General features: G+C 43.6%; 1 protein-coding gene across 1 annotated transcript in view; it reads right to left on the minus strand.

Moving 5' to 3' along the window:
• Window positions 1–9,183: 9,183 nt before the first annotated feature.
• HBP1 (HMG-box transcription factor 1) overlaps window positions 9,184–16,191 on the minus strand; it is a 13,416-nt gene continuing 6,408 nt past the window's right edge. The window contains exons 8-10 of the mRNA XM_010143281.1: window positions 15,199–15,528; window positions 11,363–11,504; window positions 9,184–9,800 (exon numbers count right to left, since the gene is read on the minus strand). Coding sequence (XP_010141583.1) covers window positions 9,783–9,800; window positions 11,363–11,504; window positions 15,199–15,528 — 490 coding nt within the window. The 3' untranslated portion in view covers window positions 9,184–9,782. The remainder of the gene's footprint in view (window positions 9,801–11,362; window positions 11,505–15,198; window positions 15,529–16,191) is intronic.

The following is a 16,191-nucleotide window of genomic DNA, read 5'->3' on the forward strand; positions in this document are numbered from 1 at the left end:
TTGGCTACAAAACCAGGTTTTCTTGAATCTCAAGCCATGACACCTTGAATTACGGGGGAATGGATAATAGATACAGGGCTGTGTAACTCAGTTATGAAATGTTTTGATTGTAACTTCTGTCCTGGTAGTACTGGCAAAACCAACAGTGTCGAATTTCAGATATGTTAGGGGAAGCCAAGAATGCAAATAATTTGAGAACTGATGGGATTTTGTTCTCTTCAGTCCTTTCACGCAAATTTGCAAATGCCATCCTTAAACATTTTTGTCTTTGCTTTCAATTAAATTTCATCCAGACTGATGCAGTTAATGGGCTTGCTGGTGATGATGTTCAGACACTGATAAATTGCTCTGACCATGGAGGTATTAAGGGACAAGCCTTGGAACAAGGTTTTTAGGCAGAGAGAGTGTCATCTATTAGACCAAGTAGCATAGCTGGAATACTTAAGTGTTTCATTGCAATCCTGCCACTGAACCCTTTATTAATTTTGCATGAGATACCACTAGTAAAATATTTTAACTTCGTAATCGTAAGAATGTGCCACTGCAGGGTTATTGCTTCACGAGGTTGTCACTTGAGATGTGAGGCTGTGGTCCTTTTGCTTTGCTCTGTGCAGTGCTCAGACATTGCTTGGACATCTGTCCTCCCAGGGCGTGGAGATGCAGCTTTGAAGGTCTGACCTTCCCAAGGGCCTCTCTTGGAACTCCAGTGGCTCTTCCCTACTCTTGGTATGCCAAAGCCAGGCTGTTTGTCATGCCTACGCTTGACTACTTCCAGCCCCAGGCCCACCACTTGCAGGCACCACTCATACAGCTTTGCCGAGCCACGTGAATTAACTACACTGGATCTGTCAAGCAGACTCTTCCCTCAGGTAGTTTGGTTGGCAGCTCGTGCAGCACTCATGGCAGGGAGCAAAGAGCGGAGGCCAGCTGACTGACTCTTGAATGCAGCGAGTGAAGGGGCTGGTTCTCCTTCGCAGACCCTGGTAACCGCTGCAGGCATTGCTGTATGTATTCACCTTTTTACTGTCTCCTCCCATGCCTGTTAGTCGTTCCTAAGTAGGCTGCTTATCTGTAAGGCAGGCAGGCAGGCAAATGTCGGTCATGTGTCTGACTCTGTTTCTCTCTCTCTAATACTCACTTGGAAGATTTCTGAGCCTGCTCTTCATGTGTCTCATAAGAATCTAAAGCTGAGCTACAGGTGTCTTGCTCACTTGTCTGGAGTCTTTTGTCAGTCACCCTCTTCAGGCTTTTTCCACCTGTAGCTGTTCAGCCATGCTAATTGAACCTTGGATGCTGTGAGCCTCCAGATCCTGGGCACTGGCCTACATCTAGAAATTATCTTCATGTTTGCTGCAACCTTGCAAATGGTAATTTTTTGCAACTTCTCTTTGTAGCGACTGTGCAATTACTCCAGGGACCCACTTCTTAGTTATTAATTTACTTGTTTTATCAGAATCCTTACAGCCTCATATTAAAGCTAATTGCAGCGCTGCTTCTGCTCTGTAGATCTTAAATGCTTCATATGCAACACAGCGCTCATGTTAGGAATTAGTAGCGTTCTGAGCATTTTTGTGCATTTCTTTCTGCTTGTATTCAGCATGAAGGGTGGGATCTACCTGGCCAGAGGTATATTAGCTAGACTCTCTTTATAGTCTGAGAGAGAAACAGGTGCTGCTGGGGCTGATTCATCTCATCCTGAAGCAGGTACCTAAAATAGGTCAGTTGCATTGTGTCATGAAAGCTCCATTTTCTCTGCTCAGTGAAGGGAGCGTGGGCTGGGATGCGGGAACTCGCAGGCAGACAGCTGCCCTGCAGGCATCGAGTTAGGTGAGGTGACCCTGCTGCAGGCGTCCTGCCAGAGCAGGGGTTGTGTGGAAAGGAGCACTTCTTTAAGTGTCCAGGGCACTTTGGTTTGTTTTTTTTTTCCTTTTTAAATTAAGTTTGAAAATTCAACCTTTCTTCCATAAAAGAAATCCATGTTAGACATGGCAGGATTTGAGCCAGCCTGAAGGACAGTTCATCCACTCAAGGGCTCAGTACTTACCTTTACCAGTAGAGTGTGAGTAAACTCCCCTTACTCAAGCTTACCATTGCTGGCGCAGAGCTGGCTCCAGAGCCAGGCTCATTTTCATGACAAGCTGATGTCCTGAGCCAGAGAGTAGATCTGACCATTAACCCGCCAGGGGGCAGGGACAAATGTCAGCTTGGTAATGACCACGAAAGCCCCATCTGTGCAGTAGGTTCAGTTTTGCTAGGCGCAGCAGCGTGACAGCTTTGCTGCAAGCAGCAGAGCTGTGCTGGGTCACTGCTCCACTCGGCTTAAACTAAGCAAGCAGCAGCCCCGCAGCGTGGCTGGAGGGCTGCTGCAGCTGGCTGCGGCGCCCACGCCTCCGAGTGCTCCCTGGCCAGCTTCAGGCCATTCATGAAAACACTCCCTAAGTGTCACTTATGCTTGTCTGTCAGTGCACGGTGCCTTTGATCTCTTCATTATGCAATCTGGAATAAACCAGAGATGTCTCTTGCTTATCTGTTGTTCAACTGATGATGCAGTTGGAGATTTTACTGTTTGATTTTTTACAGGAACTCTTATAGCGCTCGATTAAGTGGATTTGGTGTCAGACAGATGTGCTCCTACACAGCATATTTCCCATTTTCCTTTTTGCCCTGAAGTTTGCAGAACAAACAGACTTTTAACAAAGCACTAAAGAAAAATGTGGCCCTGCTGTCCTCCAGCTGCTCTGCTAATTGATTGGGAACTGAGTGCACGGGGTGCTACCTGGCTACGGAACAGAAAGATGATCCCTGCCTCTTCTGAAGCTTACAGTTAAAATCAGGCTCCATTGGACTGAGTCAGAGCCCAGGAAGGTAGCACTAGTAGTCACAATTCCATATAAAATTAACTAATTAACGAAGTGATTCTAAGTGATATGCATGAAGATCCCTTTAAGAACCACAGCCCAATCATACACTTCTTTTTTTTTTCCTCTTTTAACTGTAGATATAAATCTTCATGAGTTGAAATAACATTTTAAAAAAGCACTATCTGGGTCTTATATAATCAGCTTGTCCCGATTTCCAAGAAAGCTCATGTTTTTGCTCAAGCAAGTGAAGTAATTTAATAAGTGCTTTAAAATCCTTTTCCTTATGTGGGAGGGCATCTTAAACTTAGATTTTTTTTTTTTCCCCCCCCTTAACTTTTTATGGCATTTTTAATGAAGCATTAATAGATGCAGAACATCCCACCAACTCTCTTTCCATAGCTCTCTTTTACAAACAGTATTTGTAATGTATACCATAGCTTGTCTTTTAAAATAGAAACAGATTGCTGAACAGGTTTTATGTCCTTTATTAGACTGGAAGATGCTGAATTTAGGCCATTATTTAGTCTAATCCCTTCAAGAGTATGTTTTGTGTGTTACATAAACAGGGTTTCTTCCATCTTCTTAAACATGGGCTATAGAACTATAAATTACATCTTTTTATATGACAACAGCTGTGATCTCTTCTGTGCTGGAGACTTGATGATACTGCCTTCACCCATGATGCCGGTTATTTTTCCCTTACTACTTAAGCACTAGTGTTTTCACAGTGTCCTCTACAGGAGCATGCCTGCCTTTTTTTAAGATGAGATTTGAATGGTAAACCGGAGCCTCTGAACTGAATTCTGTACTGGCAGCATAGTTTACAAACACTTGTTTGAGCTAGGACCAGTAGTTTACAAAAAAGGTCGTCATAAAATCTGCATTTCAAGTGTTAACGAAGCTACTACGCTCTGTATCTCCCCAGATGAGGAACACTCCTGTAGGCAGCTCAGCAGCTTCAGTGAAGCATGTTGTCACAAGTTGCCCCTCTCAGCCAGCCCGAGCTGAAATCAGGCTGCATGCAGCAGCAGCCATCTTGCGTTGCCGTAAGCAGCTTCCTGCGCTGCCCGTATTTCCGTATGTTGCAGTCCCATACTCCCACCCTTCGGACTTGGTAACTATCTTCAGAGAAAAAAAATCCCCATCCCAAATGCACTTCTGAAATCACATCTACTTTACGACCATTGGTGCTTTTGGTTACCTCTCCCAGCCCATTCCTCCCTCGCACTCTGAAGCAACCTCACCGTTGTTCTCTGGACTCCAAACATCCTCTCTCCCCGAGTTCATGATTTCTGCCATTTTACTACCTGGCCCTTCTGTTACCAGCAGTGCTGTTCCCAACAGGATGGACAGCCCTCCTGCCCAGAATAATAGCCTAAATCTTGTTCTCTCCTGTTTGATCTGTTGGGAGTAACAGTCTGGCTAATAATATTAAGGGCTGACATTGAGCGGTTTTGGTGCTGCTTTTAGCACTTTTTAGGTTGAAGCTTTTCCCTTTCATCTGAATGGACCCGGTTATCTCTGTCATCTTTCTCAAGGGCTTTTTCAACACCAGAAGATGAAGTCAGAAAGGGATAGCAGTGTTACCATCTGGACAATGATGCCAACCCACAGCTTCACCAAGAGGTGTCAGAGCTTCCTGAGTTAAGCAGGTCAATATGGTTTTTTCTATTTCAAGCTTTTGATGACTTCTAAAAACTATTTGGGTGCAAAAAACTTCAGGGAGTGTATAGAGGAAAAGACAGGGACACTGCTGAGTGGAAGGGGAAAGATTCAGCAAGGTCACAGTTACAGTAAGAAAACAGTCACCGGAGTTTCTCAACTGTCTTCTTAATACAAGGGACTGTTCTTTGTAGAAGGTAACTAAGATCTAACATTTTTAACGATCACTGCTGAGCAAAGCACTCGAGTGCTGACCTGAATGGAGATGTGAGACACATCTGACTCTACTGAAACACCTCCCTTCATTGTGATAGAATCCTTGAGCCGTCCCTGCCTGCATCTCCCACCACTGCTCAGTCTGCTCATCAAGTGCTCTGCCTCTCGTTGCCACAAGAAGCCAGTTTATCAAAAAAGCACACTTCCCTGCTGTCCCCAGTCTCGCTTCTTCTCTTAAAATCTTGGGATTCAAAACTTGCCTGTGGATGCGCCTGATCTCTCTGCAGTCTGTCATACCGATCGATGGCCTTTGCTGGCACTGAGGTGAGCTGCAGCCAGAGCACTTTCTAGCTGCAACAAGCAGGTTTTTAGTTGTTGCTTCTTTCCCTGTAGACCCTGTTCTGCTCCCCAGAGACCATCAGGAAGAGCAGGCTGAAGGTTTCCAGGGAGCTAATGGGGTGCAAAAAGCCACCTCTGTTTCAGCTAGATAAAATAAACATTCTTTCCCTGCCTTTCTGGCTGTAATGGGGAGGGATAACCTTCCTCTTTGTTGTTGTGCAAAAAATGCAGAGTGACTCTTCAGTGCATGTTGGTACCTGCTGTGAACCACCCAGCAGTAACTCACTAGTAAGTTGTTATCAAAATTAAAAGGCTCAAGTACATCCAGGCCAGCACAAGGGACTGTTCCTGTGCTCGGTCACTTTATTCTTCTGAAGCCTCTCAGCTCTCCAGTAATCCACTCCATCCTCCTTTTGCACCACCTGTCTTGGACAGTGTGCCCTGGGCTTCAGCATGGAGTCTGAAGTCCAGCTGCCCCACCTGGCCAGGAGCTGTCATGGGTGGTTGGCATCACCTCATGCCTGTGCTGTTTCGTTCCCATCTTCTGCTCAGAAGAAAGGCTGCCTCAGGTTCCTTGGTTGCAGTGTTACACGGTTCACTCTCTCCCTGTCAGACTCCGTTAGTGCCAGGCCAGGGGCTCTGGCTGCACGTGTGCGCACCTGCACGCGCGTGCTGTGTCTGGACACCTGGCCTCTCCTGCTGCACTCTGGCAGGGGGCTCACCGATCAGCACCTGGCTTTGGTGGGGATACGGGCTGGCAGGAGCAGGTGCAGCCCCAAGACCAGCTCGCGGGGCTGGGCTGTTACCACTGTCACTGGCTTCTCAGAACCCAAAGCTCAGCCTTGTCTCTCCAGCAGACTGAGTACAAGCTCTTGGCCTCTGGAACACCTCCCACTGGTTAGTAGATGAACCTTGCAGGAGATTTCCCGCAGTGGTCTGACATGGATGGGTTTTAGTTTTCTTTTAGGAAAATTCAGAGCTCTGGCACGTTTATCAATCAATAGTTTTACTTCCAGGCAACAAAGTGTATTATGACCCTGCTTCTTCCTACCATCTCCTCTTCTGGTTTGCCAGGTTTGGTGGGCTTGCCAGCTTCCCTGTGCTGCAGCATCACACAGGGATCTTGGCCTCTCCTGTCTCTCATCTTATTCCAGGAGGAGACTGTATGTGTGGAACAGGCAGTCTCAAGTTTCTGCTTTCCCTAATTGTTCCCTAAATGCCTACTTGCTGCCCGTCACCTCCAGCTGCCAGCAGGCACACGGGCGTAGGCAGTGCTGCCTTAGGTCCCCTGAACTCTGTGCCGGAATGTGGTATTTCACTGCAGGTACATCTTGGTAACAGCGGCACACTTAAAACCAGGTACACCTTGGTCCAGCCCACCATCCTACAGTTTATATGCATGACACTGCCATTGCTCTCAGCTACCATGTCTCTCAAGCCCCACCCCAGTCACCAGATGTGCACAACAAGCAGCCACCTTCCCCAAGTGGGAGTGGGAGTGTTCCTGCCACCATACCAAACCCCACTAGACCCCTGACTGGCAGAACAGCTGTGCTGATGTGCCACCCACTTCTGTAAAGGCATGCCAGAGACAAAACCCATCACTCGGTGACCCAGGGTGACAATTTCAGCTCTGCTGCCTGGGTGTTAGCAGCAGGGCCCGCTGCCCTGCAGAGCGCTGCCTGCGTATGGTCAGGAAAGTCTGTGATGACAGCCTGTATTAGCGTGGCAGCTGTCACCAACCAGACGAGGAACAGCCTGTACCAGGAGTTGTCTTAGTTTCCAGTTGAAATGGGGTCTGTTGTTCATCCATGTTTTTTCCTAAGTGTCTCAAATTTGCTGTAAATAGCACCAATGGAACATAATACAAGTAAAGGGTTTTGGAAGGAAACCCCAAGATCACTGTATCTATCTGTTACATGAAGAAACAGGAGAAGAGGAAAAGGAGAGGAAACTCAGTTAAATTAGAAACCGTGGTGAAGAATAGGAAAACCAACTTGTCCTACCTAATGAGCTCTTAAGTCAGAATCTGAACAGATCAGCATTTACAAAGTCTTTGTTTTACAGATCTGCTGTCATTCAACAGTACTGTTTACTGAGATGATGAAAGGCTGCCCTGTGTTTAAAGCACATTAAATTACGTACAGACAAGCACAGCATCAGTTGCCCCTTTTAGCTTTGAACTGTCTCTATGTGTGCCACTCACAGAGGATCGCTTCTATGCGTGACAGCCTACGGCAGCGCAGCAGCACACAACAAAGACGAACACACACACACACACACACAGCACAGCTCTGGCTGTGGGTTAGCGCAGCATTTCCCAAAGGATAGCGGCAGTTCAGGAAACCACCTAAAGGTGTTCTCGGTTGTTCACCAGTGCCCCACTTTTCATTCGAAGTTGTGGTCTCAGCGTCTGCAGCAGCTGGAGTCTCTTCGTTTCTAAAGGTTACCAGTACAGCAATGTGCCCGAGTCTGTGTGTCAGAGCTGTCATTTCAAGCCATCTGCAACACGCTGCTGCTGATTATTTAAATGTTAACTTGATCACTCCTCAAAACATGCAAGAAAGGAGAGAAGGATCATGAAACATTATGTAGAGCTTTGAAAGGCCTTTCTTGCCCAGTTCCTTCCACAGAGACATGTACAATCTGAGGAAAATGATGTGGTAGAGGAGAAGTCGACTAACTCCAGTTGCAGATTGTGAACTTGCAGTATCTTTGTAAGCTATTTAATTGACCGAGCTGCTTTTCTTTGCTCTTTTTTTTTTTAGTGGTGCCCTGGAAGCTTATGTTCAATCAGTAAGAACGAGAGAGGGAAAGGAGTTTGCACCAGTCTATCCCATAATGATTCAGCTGCTGCAGAAAGCCATGTCGACCCTTCAGTGAACGCACTTGGACACCTCTCTCAAAAGAGGGAATGGACAGTAACAAAGTCATAGGTCTGTGGTGCCAAACACCCACATATGGCTCACGTAAATTATTCCCAGATATAAAAGCTTTACACTCTGTGAAAATTCCAGATTCTTGCTTTACATCTGCATTATAGGAACTTATTTATACACAACTATTAAGGGAATCATACAATTTTTACATGCTGTATGTCTACATCTAGTAACAATGAAGCGTTCTTTAGCATCCCTTTTGAATTTAGAAAGGTATAAAATCGGAATATACTCAAATATCACAGTATAATGGCTGAGTTTCTCAAATAAGGAAGTTGCTCTTTTCCTACAAGGAGTTTTAAAGAGCTGGGTATGCTTTAGCCTTATTCAGAAAACTGTACTTCTGAAATGCTAGAATGGTTATTTTCCACCTAAAAATCACTAATTTTAACACAAAGAAAAAACATTCATAATAGCGCAAATGATTCTCCAGTGCACTGCTCTTTGCTTGGAAATAATTTATATTGATTTCAACGCTCTCTTTGCCTCTAATAAAGAACACTGACTACCGAATCCTGAATTCCGTACTTCAAATTCTTCAGCAGCTTCCTAATTGCAAAGTATCAAAATATACCTTGGACGGTTCACAGAAGGATGGGGATGCAGAACCTGCTAATCGATCACGGCAGAGCTGACTTAAGGACTGGTCTTTGTTTCATAAAATATGCAACACCACATTTTAATGAATTTATTTGAAATAATATACAAGAATATAGTGTGCAAAAATCTTAGGGGCAACATCATGTAGACGTGTCATAAACTGAAGTTTACAGTTGTGATTCTTAAAAAAAAAAAAGAAACACACAGCTGTTTAGTACATGAAAAGCCATGATCATAAATGGTCACAGCAGAAGCAACTGAAACCCTAACGCGGCTGCTCTAATTTTAGACAGTTGGAGGAAAAAAAAAGTAAAGTGCAAGTGTTGCACGTATACTTAAGTGCAAAGTTTGCCCCCACCATGAAGATGTCTTATGGCAAAATAAAATATTGTAGAATATGTGGCGAAGACAAAACACAGAGTTAAAACTACGATGGTGACGATATCGACAGCACCATTTTTCTTGAGATAACGCTATTTATTCATTTCATCCTGTCCTGGGCCATTGTTTCCACCAGAAATAACAGCTCTCGCTGGTGCCAGCTGGTGCAAAACTTCACTTGTGGATGCAAATGTTATACGTGGCAACCCCGAAAGCAGCTCCCGTGCTACATGACTCTACGCTCTCCACTTTCCATGTGTTCCGGCAACTTCTTGGCATCTGGGCAGGCTGGGAAGACAGAGGCTGATAATACCTTTTGCCATTTCAGAAAATCCCAGGCCCAAGAATCGTAATTAATAATAGAGTTGTGCAATACAGATTAATCAGCAATAAGGATCAATGTATATAAACAGCTGTTACATATTTTTAAATTCCCCTTTTTTTACATTTTCTTTTAAAAATAAACATTTATACACGTCTCCTTCGCCTCTTTCTAAAGTACTTTAGCACCACAGGATATCCATTTTCAAGCCTATATTACCTGATACATACATGAAGTTTGGAAGAAAAATAAGGCAATTTGGTTTAAAATGTTGATAGTTTTAGCTTACTTAATGTTCTATTGTAAAAAGCAAATCTGCACTCAGATCACGTCTGTCTTGATGGTGCCAATATTTTATGGTCACACAAAGTCACAACAAAGAGTAAGACCTTGATCTTCCTTCTTCTTGCCCTCAAGCAACAGCCATTTTGTAAATACAGAGTTAACGGGAAAAATTCTGGCTTAGTGCTGCTGTGAGCCCTGAGAAAAGAGAAGAGAAAAACCAGGTTAGCGGTTACCAAGCAAACAGGAAGTAGATATTATCCTAAATGCAGCAAACACTTGTTTTGAAAGCCACAAATACACGTCATCACTGGGCAGTTACTTGGAAGAAAAAGAAAGGCTGAAAGAGCTGAGTTTTTCCCCATTATCAAAAGACCATCAAGACTTTGTTGTCACAGCCTGCAGTCCACCATCATCACCTGGGAAGGTAACCAAGCTGCCAACAGAATGCTTAGGTCACCAAACTGAAACAATTGAAGAAGGTATTTCCTGCTGTAACATGGGGTCACGGGTTCTACGGATACTGTTATCTTGGCCTGAAGACTCCAAGGACAAGGAAAATCCTCCTCCTAACAAACAAGGCAGGGTGAGGAAGCAGTCCTGCTTCACTAAGGCCAGCCCATCGCTGTGCTGCTCAGTTACAGGCACACACCCCCACAGAGCTCCCTGAAGCTCACAGGTGCGTGTGTGAAGTGACCTTGATCTCACAGTCCAATGCATGAGACTGCAGTGGTGTCAAAGCAGAATAAAGAAACAGTAGTATTTTAACTGAACCCACCGGGCAATTGAACAGGAGCTGTCACTGTTGATTAAAAGAGAAAAACAGTGAAGAGCACAACAGCTTGTTCCGAGCAGCTGGGATTTGGTGCAACCTTCTGCAACAGCAGTAAGAAGCAACTTCGTGTTGGAGCATTTCTTATTCAGTCTTAAGGCAACACTTGCATATGCTCCTGAGAAAGCAGCCTCATTTACACATGAAAGGGGGTAATTTGAGGATGAAATCTTAAACCTGTGAAGTCCACACCACACTTGATGCTCCTACTCAGGCAAAAAAAAATGGCTGATGAAAGGACCTGGCATTCTGTGGCTCTTTCCTTCCAACCTACTCTTACGGCTGAACATGCAGGTTGGCAGAATCTCTCTTTTTTTGATGGCCTCTTTAGATGATGTATTAGCTTGGAAGCCCTTATCTTACCTAATCCGTTCACCACCTACTAATACATTGCTGCAGGCAAAATGGGAAAACAATTCATTTTCCTACAGAAGAAGTGTTAACTGTTTTGTTTATTCGACAATTAAGACAGAGTAATAAATGAAAGGGATTAATGGAAAAAATTAATTTGCTCCTTTAATAACCTCATCTATGCTGACTGATATAAATTATGAGTAAGATACGATGGTGAAGAAAAAGGTTTCAGTGAAGGAAAAAGAGCTGGACTACATCACGGAAGAGAAGGATTTTGTTAAGAAGTGGTTTTGAAGGCAACGGACAGCTGTAATGAGCTCAGCTGCTCAAACAAAAGGTCACGTGCCCTTTCTCCACATTTCACAAGCACACTCACTTCCAGTCCAACACAGTCCCTCTCCTGATCTGCCTCTTCCAACTGTCTAAGAGCAGGTTATGTAACCCTGGGCAGTAAAATCAAGGTTTGGGCTACCAAGAAAGAAGTAGACAGCAGTTTATCCTGATCAAAACCCACCGTAGCTACCGTATGAACACATTTAACGACAAAGCTAGAAAGTCTGCTGCACAAACATACAGAATTCGTTCGTTTTCGTTTCCAACAGTCGGGATTTAAGCGCTTCTGTTCTTCTGCCAAGGCCTTGGCTTCTAATGTGTACATCCGTCTTTCTTCATTTTTCATTTTCTTCCACCTGTCACCAAGTATCACACTTATGGCTCTGCAAGATAAATGTTTACAGTACGGTCAGGAGAGGGTGTTAAAAAATACCTTCTCTGCTTTTTTATCTCAGCTCTTTAAAGAAGACAAAAGTTAAATGTGGAAATAATACACACAGAGGAAATCAACTATCTTTAAAAAAATCTGTATTAAACAATCACGTTTCTGATTATCTTCTCATACTTCTTGTAATGGTTCAACAGCTGAGACTTCTGTGTTCACTCAGCACGGGCAAATGCACATTTTAACATTTCAAAGGGTGTACCTTTAAATACACAGCAACCAGCACAACAGGGATGTTAAAAAAACCACCACCAAATGGTAACTCGCATTTGTTTTCTCTGCTTTCATACTAGAAGATCATACGACAGATTTGCTGCAAATATGTTCTCTAGTAATTAGGGCACTGATCTGATAATGACCTCAGCCAAACAAATATTTGACTAAGTGCAACCCCCCATGTCTATTTTATAGACACACGTAGCTGCTTCTACCTTTAATCCACGCAGGGTGGAACATACTGGGAAGTTCCCGACCCTATGCCAAAGGAACCATTTGTTCTTACAAACACACCTGTCGTCATCTCCAGAAGCTGAATGAATTGCTTTCCTACTCCTTATAAACTTGATGACTTTGGACAGTATTCCCCGTGCTATCAGGCCGTACTGCATAACTGCGCTCCCAAATGGTGGATCAATACTCCATTAAAGCCCCATCCTTTGGCTGAATGAAAATCTCCGAACAGCAGCTCTTTTATCACTGACCATTACTCAAGTACTGAGCAGGGACGCTCTGGCTTCAGATCACAGCGATGAAAGCTGTATGACCAGCCTGAAGTCAAAGGAGTGTACAACTGGAGTACTTTATTGTATTAAAAAGTCCCTTGCTGGCAGCAGAGCTACTCGAAGTCTTTCTAACAGGATCAAGAAGAGCACAGTGTCATCAGCCACTTCCACAACACTGCACACATGGCAATTCTGAAGGCTTTTCTGTGCCACACCAAGAAAATGGATTTTAATCCTGCAAGACCCGTAGTACTGCGCTGGCCTGCATAAGCTGCAGGGCTTTCAGAGAATACAGCAAGCACTCCACCAGGGCTGCGCGTTCACCTCTGCTGTCACATCCCTGGTGACTCCTCAGGGCCAACACCTCATGTTGCAAAGACGTCCCACCAAACCCATTTGCACAGCCTGCCTCTTTGGCAAAGGAATTTCTGGTTTTCTATCCAAATTAGGAACCTGGCTCTGTGGTCTGTCATCAGAAGCAAACATGCTCCAGTTTAATTGGCAGATTTGTCATGTTTTGGCGGTATCCAGAGGCAAATCTTCGGCACCAGACTCCTGTCCGGTTTTGGTCACCTGTTTGTACCGGGTCACTCACATCCCCAGGAAAGAACATGGTGACCCAGAGAAAGCAAGTTTGCTGGAAAAGCCATTGCATTTCCAAGTAAAAAATGCACTATGAAATCTTTGTATTTCAAATGCAAAGAGATGTATTTTATACCTCCAGAGGAAAAACTGGACTGAGGTCCTCAAAGTCAGTACAGATCCGTTTGTTCCGAAAAACTTGAGAAATCTAATGCACAAAATTTCTCCGTTTCTCCAAAGACATAGCTCTATGAGCAAGCCACTGAGACTGCAAACAGGTGTGGGCAGAGCAACTTCCCGACCTAACAGAGACCTTCTCCTGACCAGAAACAAGAAAAAACTGACCCTATCGCATCACTGCCTTCGGAGCCCTCCGCCTCATCAGAACTTCGCAATGCTCCATACGCTGCTCCTGTCCTCCTAACATCTTGTAAGAGACCTGGCAGCGCTTTAGCCACAGACTGACGTGCAGGATGAATCCCTTATATGCAGTTAATTCAAAAGAAACTGTCAAACAGGACTTGGGAGTGCCTCAAGTTGACTCAATAATTATGTTCAGCATGAACAAATGCTGTTAATAATTTAGGTGATTTTCTTCATCTTTTAAACGTACACTTCTCACATCGTTGAACCATTTCTGAACACACAATCGAGTCCAACTACAGTTACAGTGAGACTATCTAGAAAAAACCCCACTCATTTCTCAAGCACAATCTTACAGTCCACAGTGGTTTTAAGTATCATGTGAATGTTGACTTAAGTTTTGAATGTTTACAGCTTGCTATCTTGTTTGCACGGCTTAAGCTACTTTCTGTAAGTTCTGTGCTTCCTTACATGCGCAGGAAAAATAGGAAAAACCCTGTAACAAACAGGAACAACTCCAGTGTACAGAAATGACTGCTACCCGTAACTAACTGGAAAACCTATTCTGTAGCCTGGAAAATGACATGTACTTACATTCGAAAAACCTGAAGAGCTGCCTCTGAGCAGCTAAATTAATAAATGCCCTAGCAACACTTGAGCAACAGTAGCTATAAAACCTATTATCACTAACTTATGATTGCTTCTGTGTTTTATGGGTGCCAGAAAACGACATCCAAATGCACTGCCTTCCAATTAGGACAGGGAGCAGTGCAGTCTGAAGCTTACTTGTCACTTTGTCAGCGCTTTCCTTCAAGGTAAACCTGCTCACTGAAATATTCCACTTATTTTCACACCCATCCAGGTGCAGCTCCAGTTCACTGTATCTATTTGAAATCAGCATTTTAAATTAAATATATAACCATCAACAACTTTCCTAGCTGACATTCTGTTCCACTCCTCACTGACAGTTGCAATGAATTTGAAGGCAGCAGATCTGCTTCACTGAAGTGACTATAAACACTGCAGAACGCCACTGCCAGGACACTAGAGGCTGGCTAGGATTATAAGGATGGGTTATTTGTACGGTAGGATTTTTTTTCTCAACACCAGTTACAGATTCCTCACTAGAACACTACAGAACAGCCGAAACCCTCTCAAAGCCCTGTCACCTTTAGTTTTTACCAGATTTAATACTCGAATTTTTATGCGACTGCTGTTTTTACAGTAACAGCTTTCATAATGCTATATACATAAAAAATCTGGTTGTAAGATCAGTGCACATTCATATGTTTTAGTTTATGCTCACATATGCAAAATTAGCATGAAATATTACGATTATTTAAAACACACATAATGAAGATCTTTAAAAAATGTTTAGACAGGAACACGCGCATAGATAAAACATGGTCATACAACATGCAAGTTTCAGCGGGTGGCTGAATGCCTGAAGCACAAGCAATGTACTGTCTGATTAAGATCTTTCAGATATCCCAGCAATCAGTACTCCATTACACAACGTGACACGCAGACTGAGAAACAATGGCAGTAACTTCACTGAACAACCTGCAGCATTATGTCAAGACTCACTCAGAAGAGCAAGAAATGCCCTTTTGCCGTTACAGCACACGATCAGAGAGCCTGGTGAACATTTCTCTCCAGTGTAGACAGATACTGCCCTGCACTTGCAACTGCCGGTGCCCATACAGACACAGGTCACTTGCTCTATCCCAGTGCTTTCTCAGAAGGTAAGTTTGCCAAAAATTGCTTGTGTCAAATTTATGGAGTACTGTAAATATTTAAAGTCCACCCATAAATTAAGCTTTGTGTCAGTGTCTTTCAAAGCTTGGTCTTCAACCAATATACACACGCTTTATTTCCAATGCAAAATTTAGTCCCTTAAAGATGGGACACAGATGTTCTGCTCGCCCACCAGTAAGAACAACACTAACAATTTTATACCATTACCTGTTGTCTTTCCCTGGATACATCTGAGTATATTCAACTCTGTATTTTTTGGCAAAAAGCATGAAGGCATTCATTGGTCTTTTGCACTTGTTTGGAGAAGTGGCACTCACAGTACTTGCAGTCCCTGAGCTGTGGCTTTTGCCAGCTTTGCTGTACAAAGAATTGGAGGGAAGATGTGATGATGCAGTAGACACACAGTTTTTACTACTGCATTCTGATCTCTCTGCGTCTTGATTGTTTGATCCTCCACAAGACAGAGAAGCGCGACGCTGGCGAGCCATGCTGCTGAGCACATAAACTGCAGAGGAATCCATTGGTGTAAAATCGTAACTACAAGAAAAAGACACATCATAAAATGATCAAGTAATTTTCATGTAAAATCCCTAAGCAGCTGTTCACCCTTCATCTGTACTAATTTCTAGTATCCTGGTCTTTTTTGTATGACATCATGACTTGTGCTTAATGCAGGTGTCAGTGTGAAAAAAAAAAACCAACCCAAAACTTTGGCAGATGAATTAATATTTTTTCCACTGTGGTGGACTGCAGCTTGGCAAGACCTGCTGTGTACTATCAACTCCTCAGCTGTGCATCTATTCATTATATGCTCTCTTCAAATATCATCCTCGTTTGAAATAAGCTTCTTTCTGCTGCTGTCCTTACCATAAATCAGATCTGGTCAGTGAATGATAGGTACTGAAAGGGAGAACTGATGTGGGAAGAATAAGCACTGAGTTCACTTGCAAATACGTACCAATTACAAATATGAAACCACCATATTAAATTATACACACTATTATACAAATAACTTCTCTAGGCAATTAACTACGTATTATTTTACAGACAAACCTTCCACTGAGATTAAAAAATTGTTTAAAGACCCATGACACTGCATACTGTGTGCTTCAACGTGACAAACGTCTGCCCTCTAGTGACAAGAATGCGAGAGTCCTCGACATTTCAAGTTACTTCAACAGCTTAGGTTAGTTGTTTCCC

This window comes from Buceros rhinoceros, unplaced genomic scaffold (genome assembly GCF_000710305.1).
Source record: "Buceros rhinoceros silvestris isolate BGI_N320 unplaced genomic scaffold, ASM71030v1 scaffold16079, whole genome shotgun sequence".
Taxonomy (NCBI): Eukaryota; Metazoa; Chordata; class Aves; order Bucerotiformes; family Bucerotidae; genus Buceros; species Buceros rhinoceros.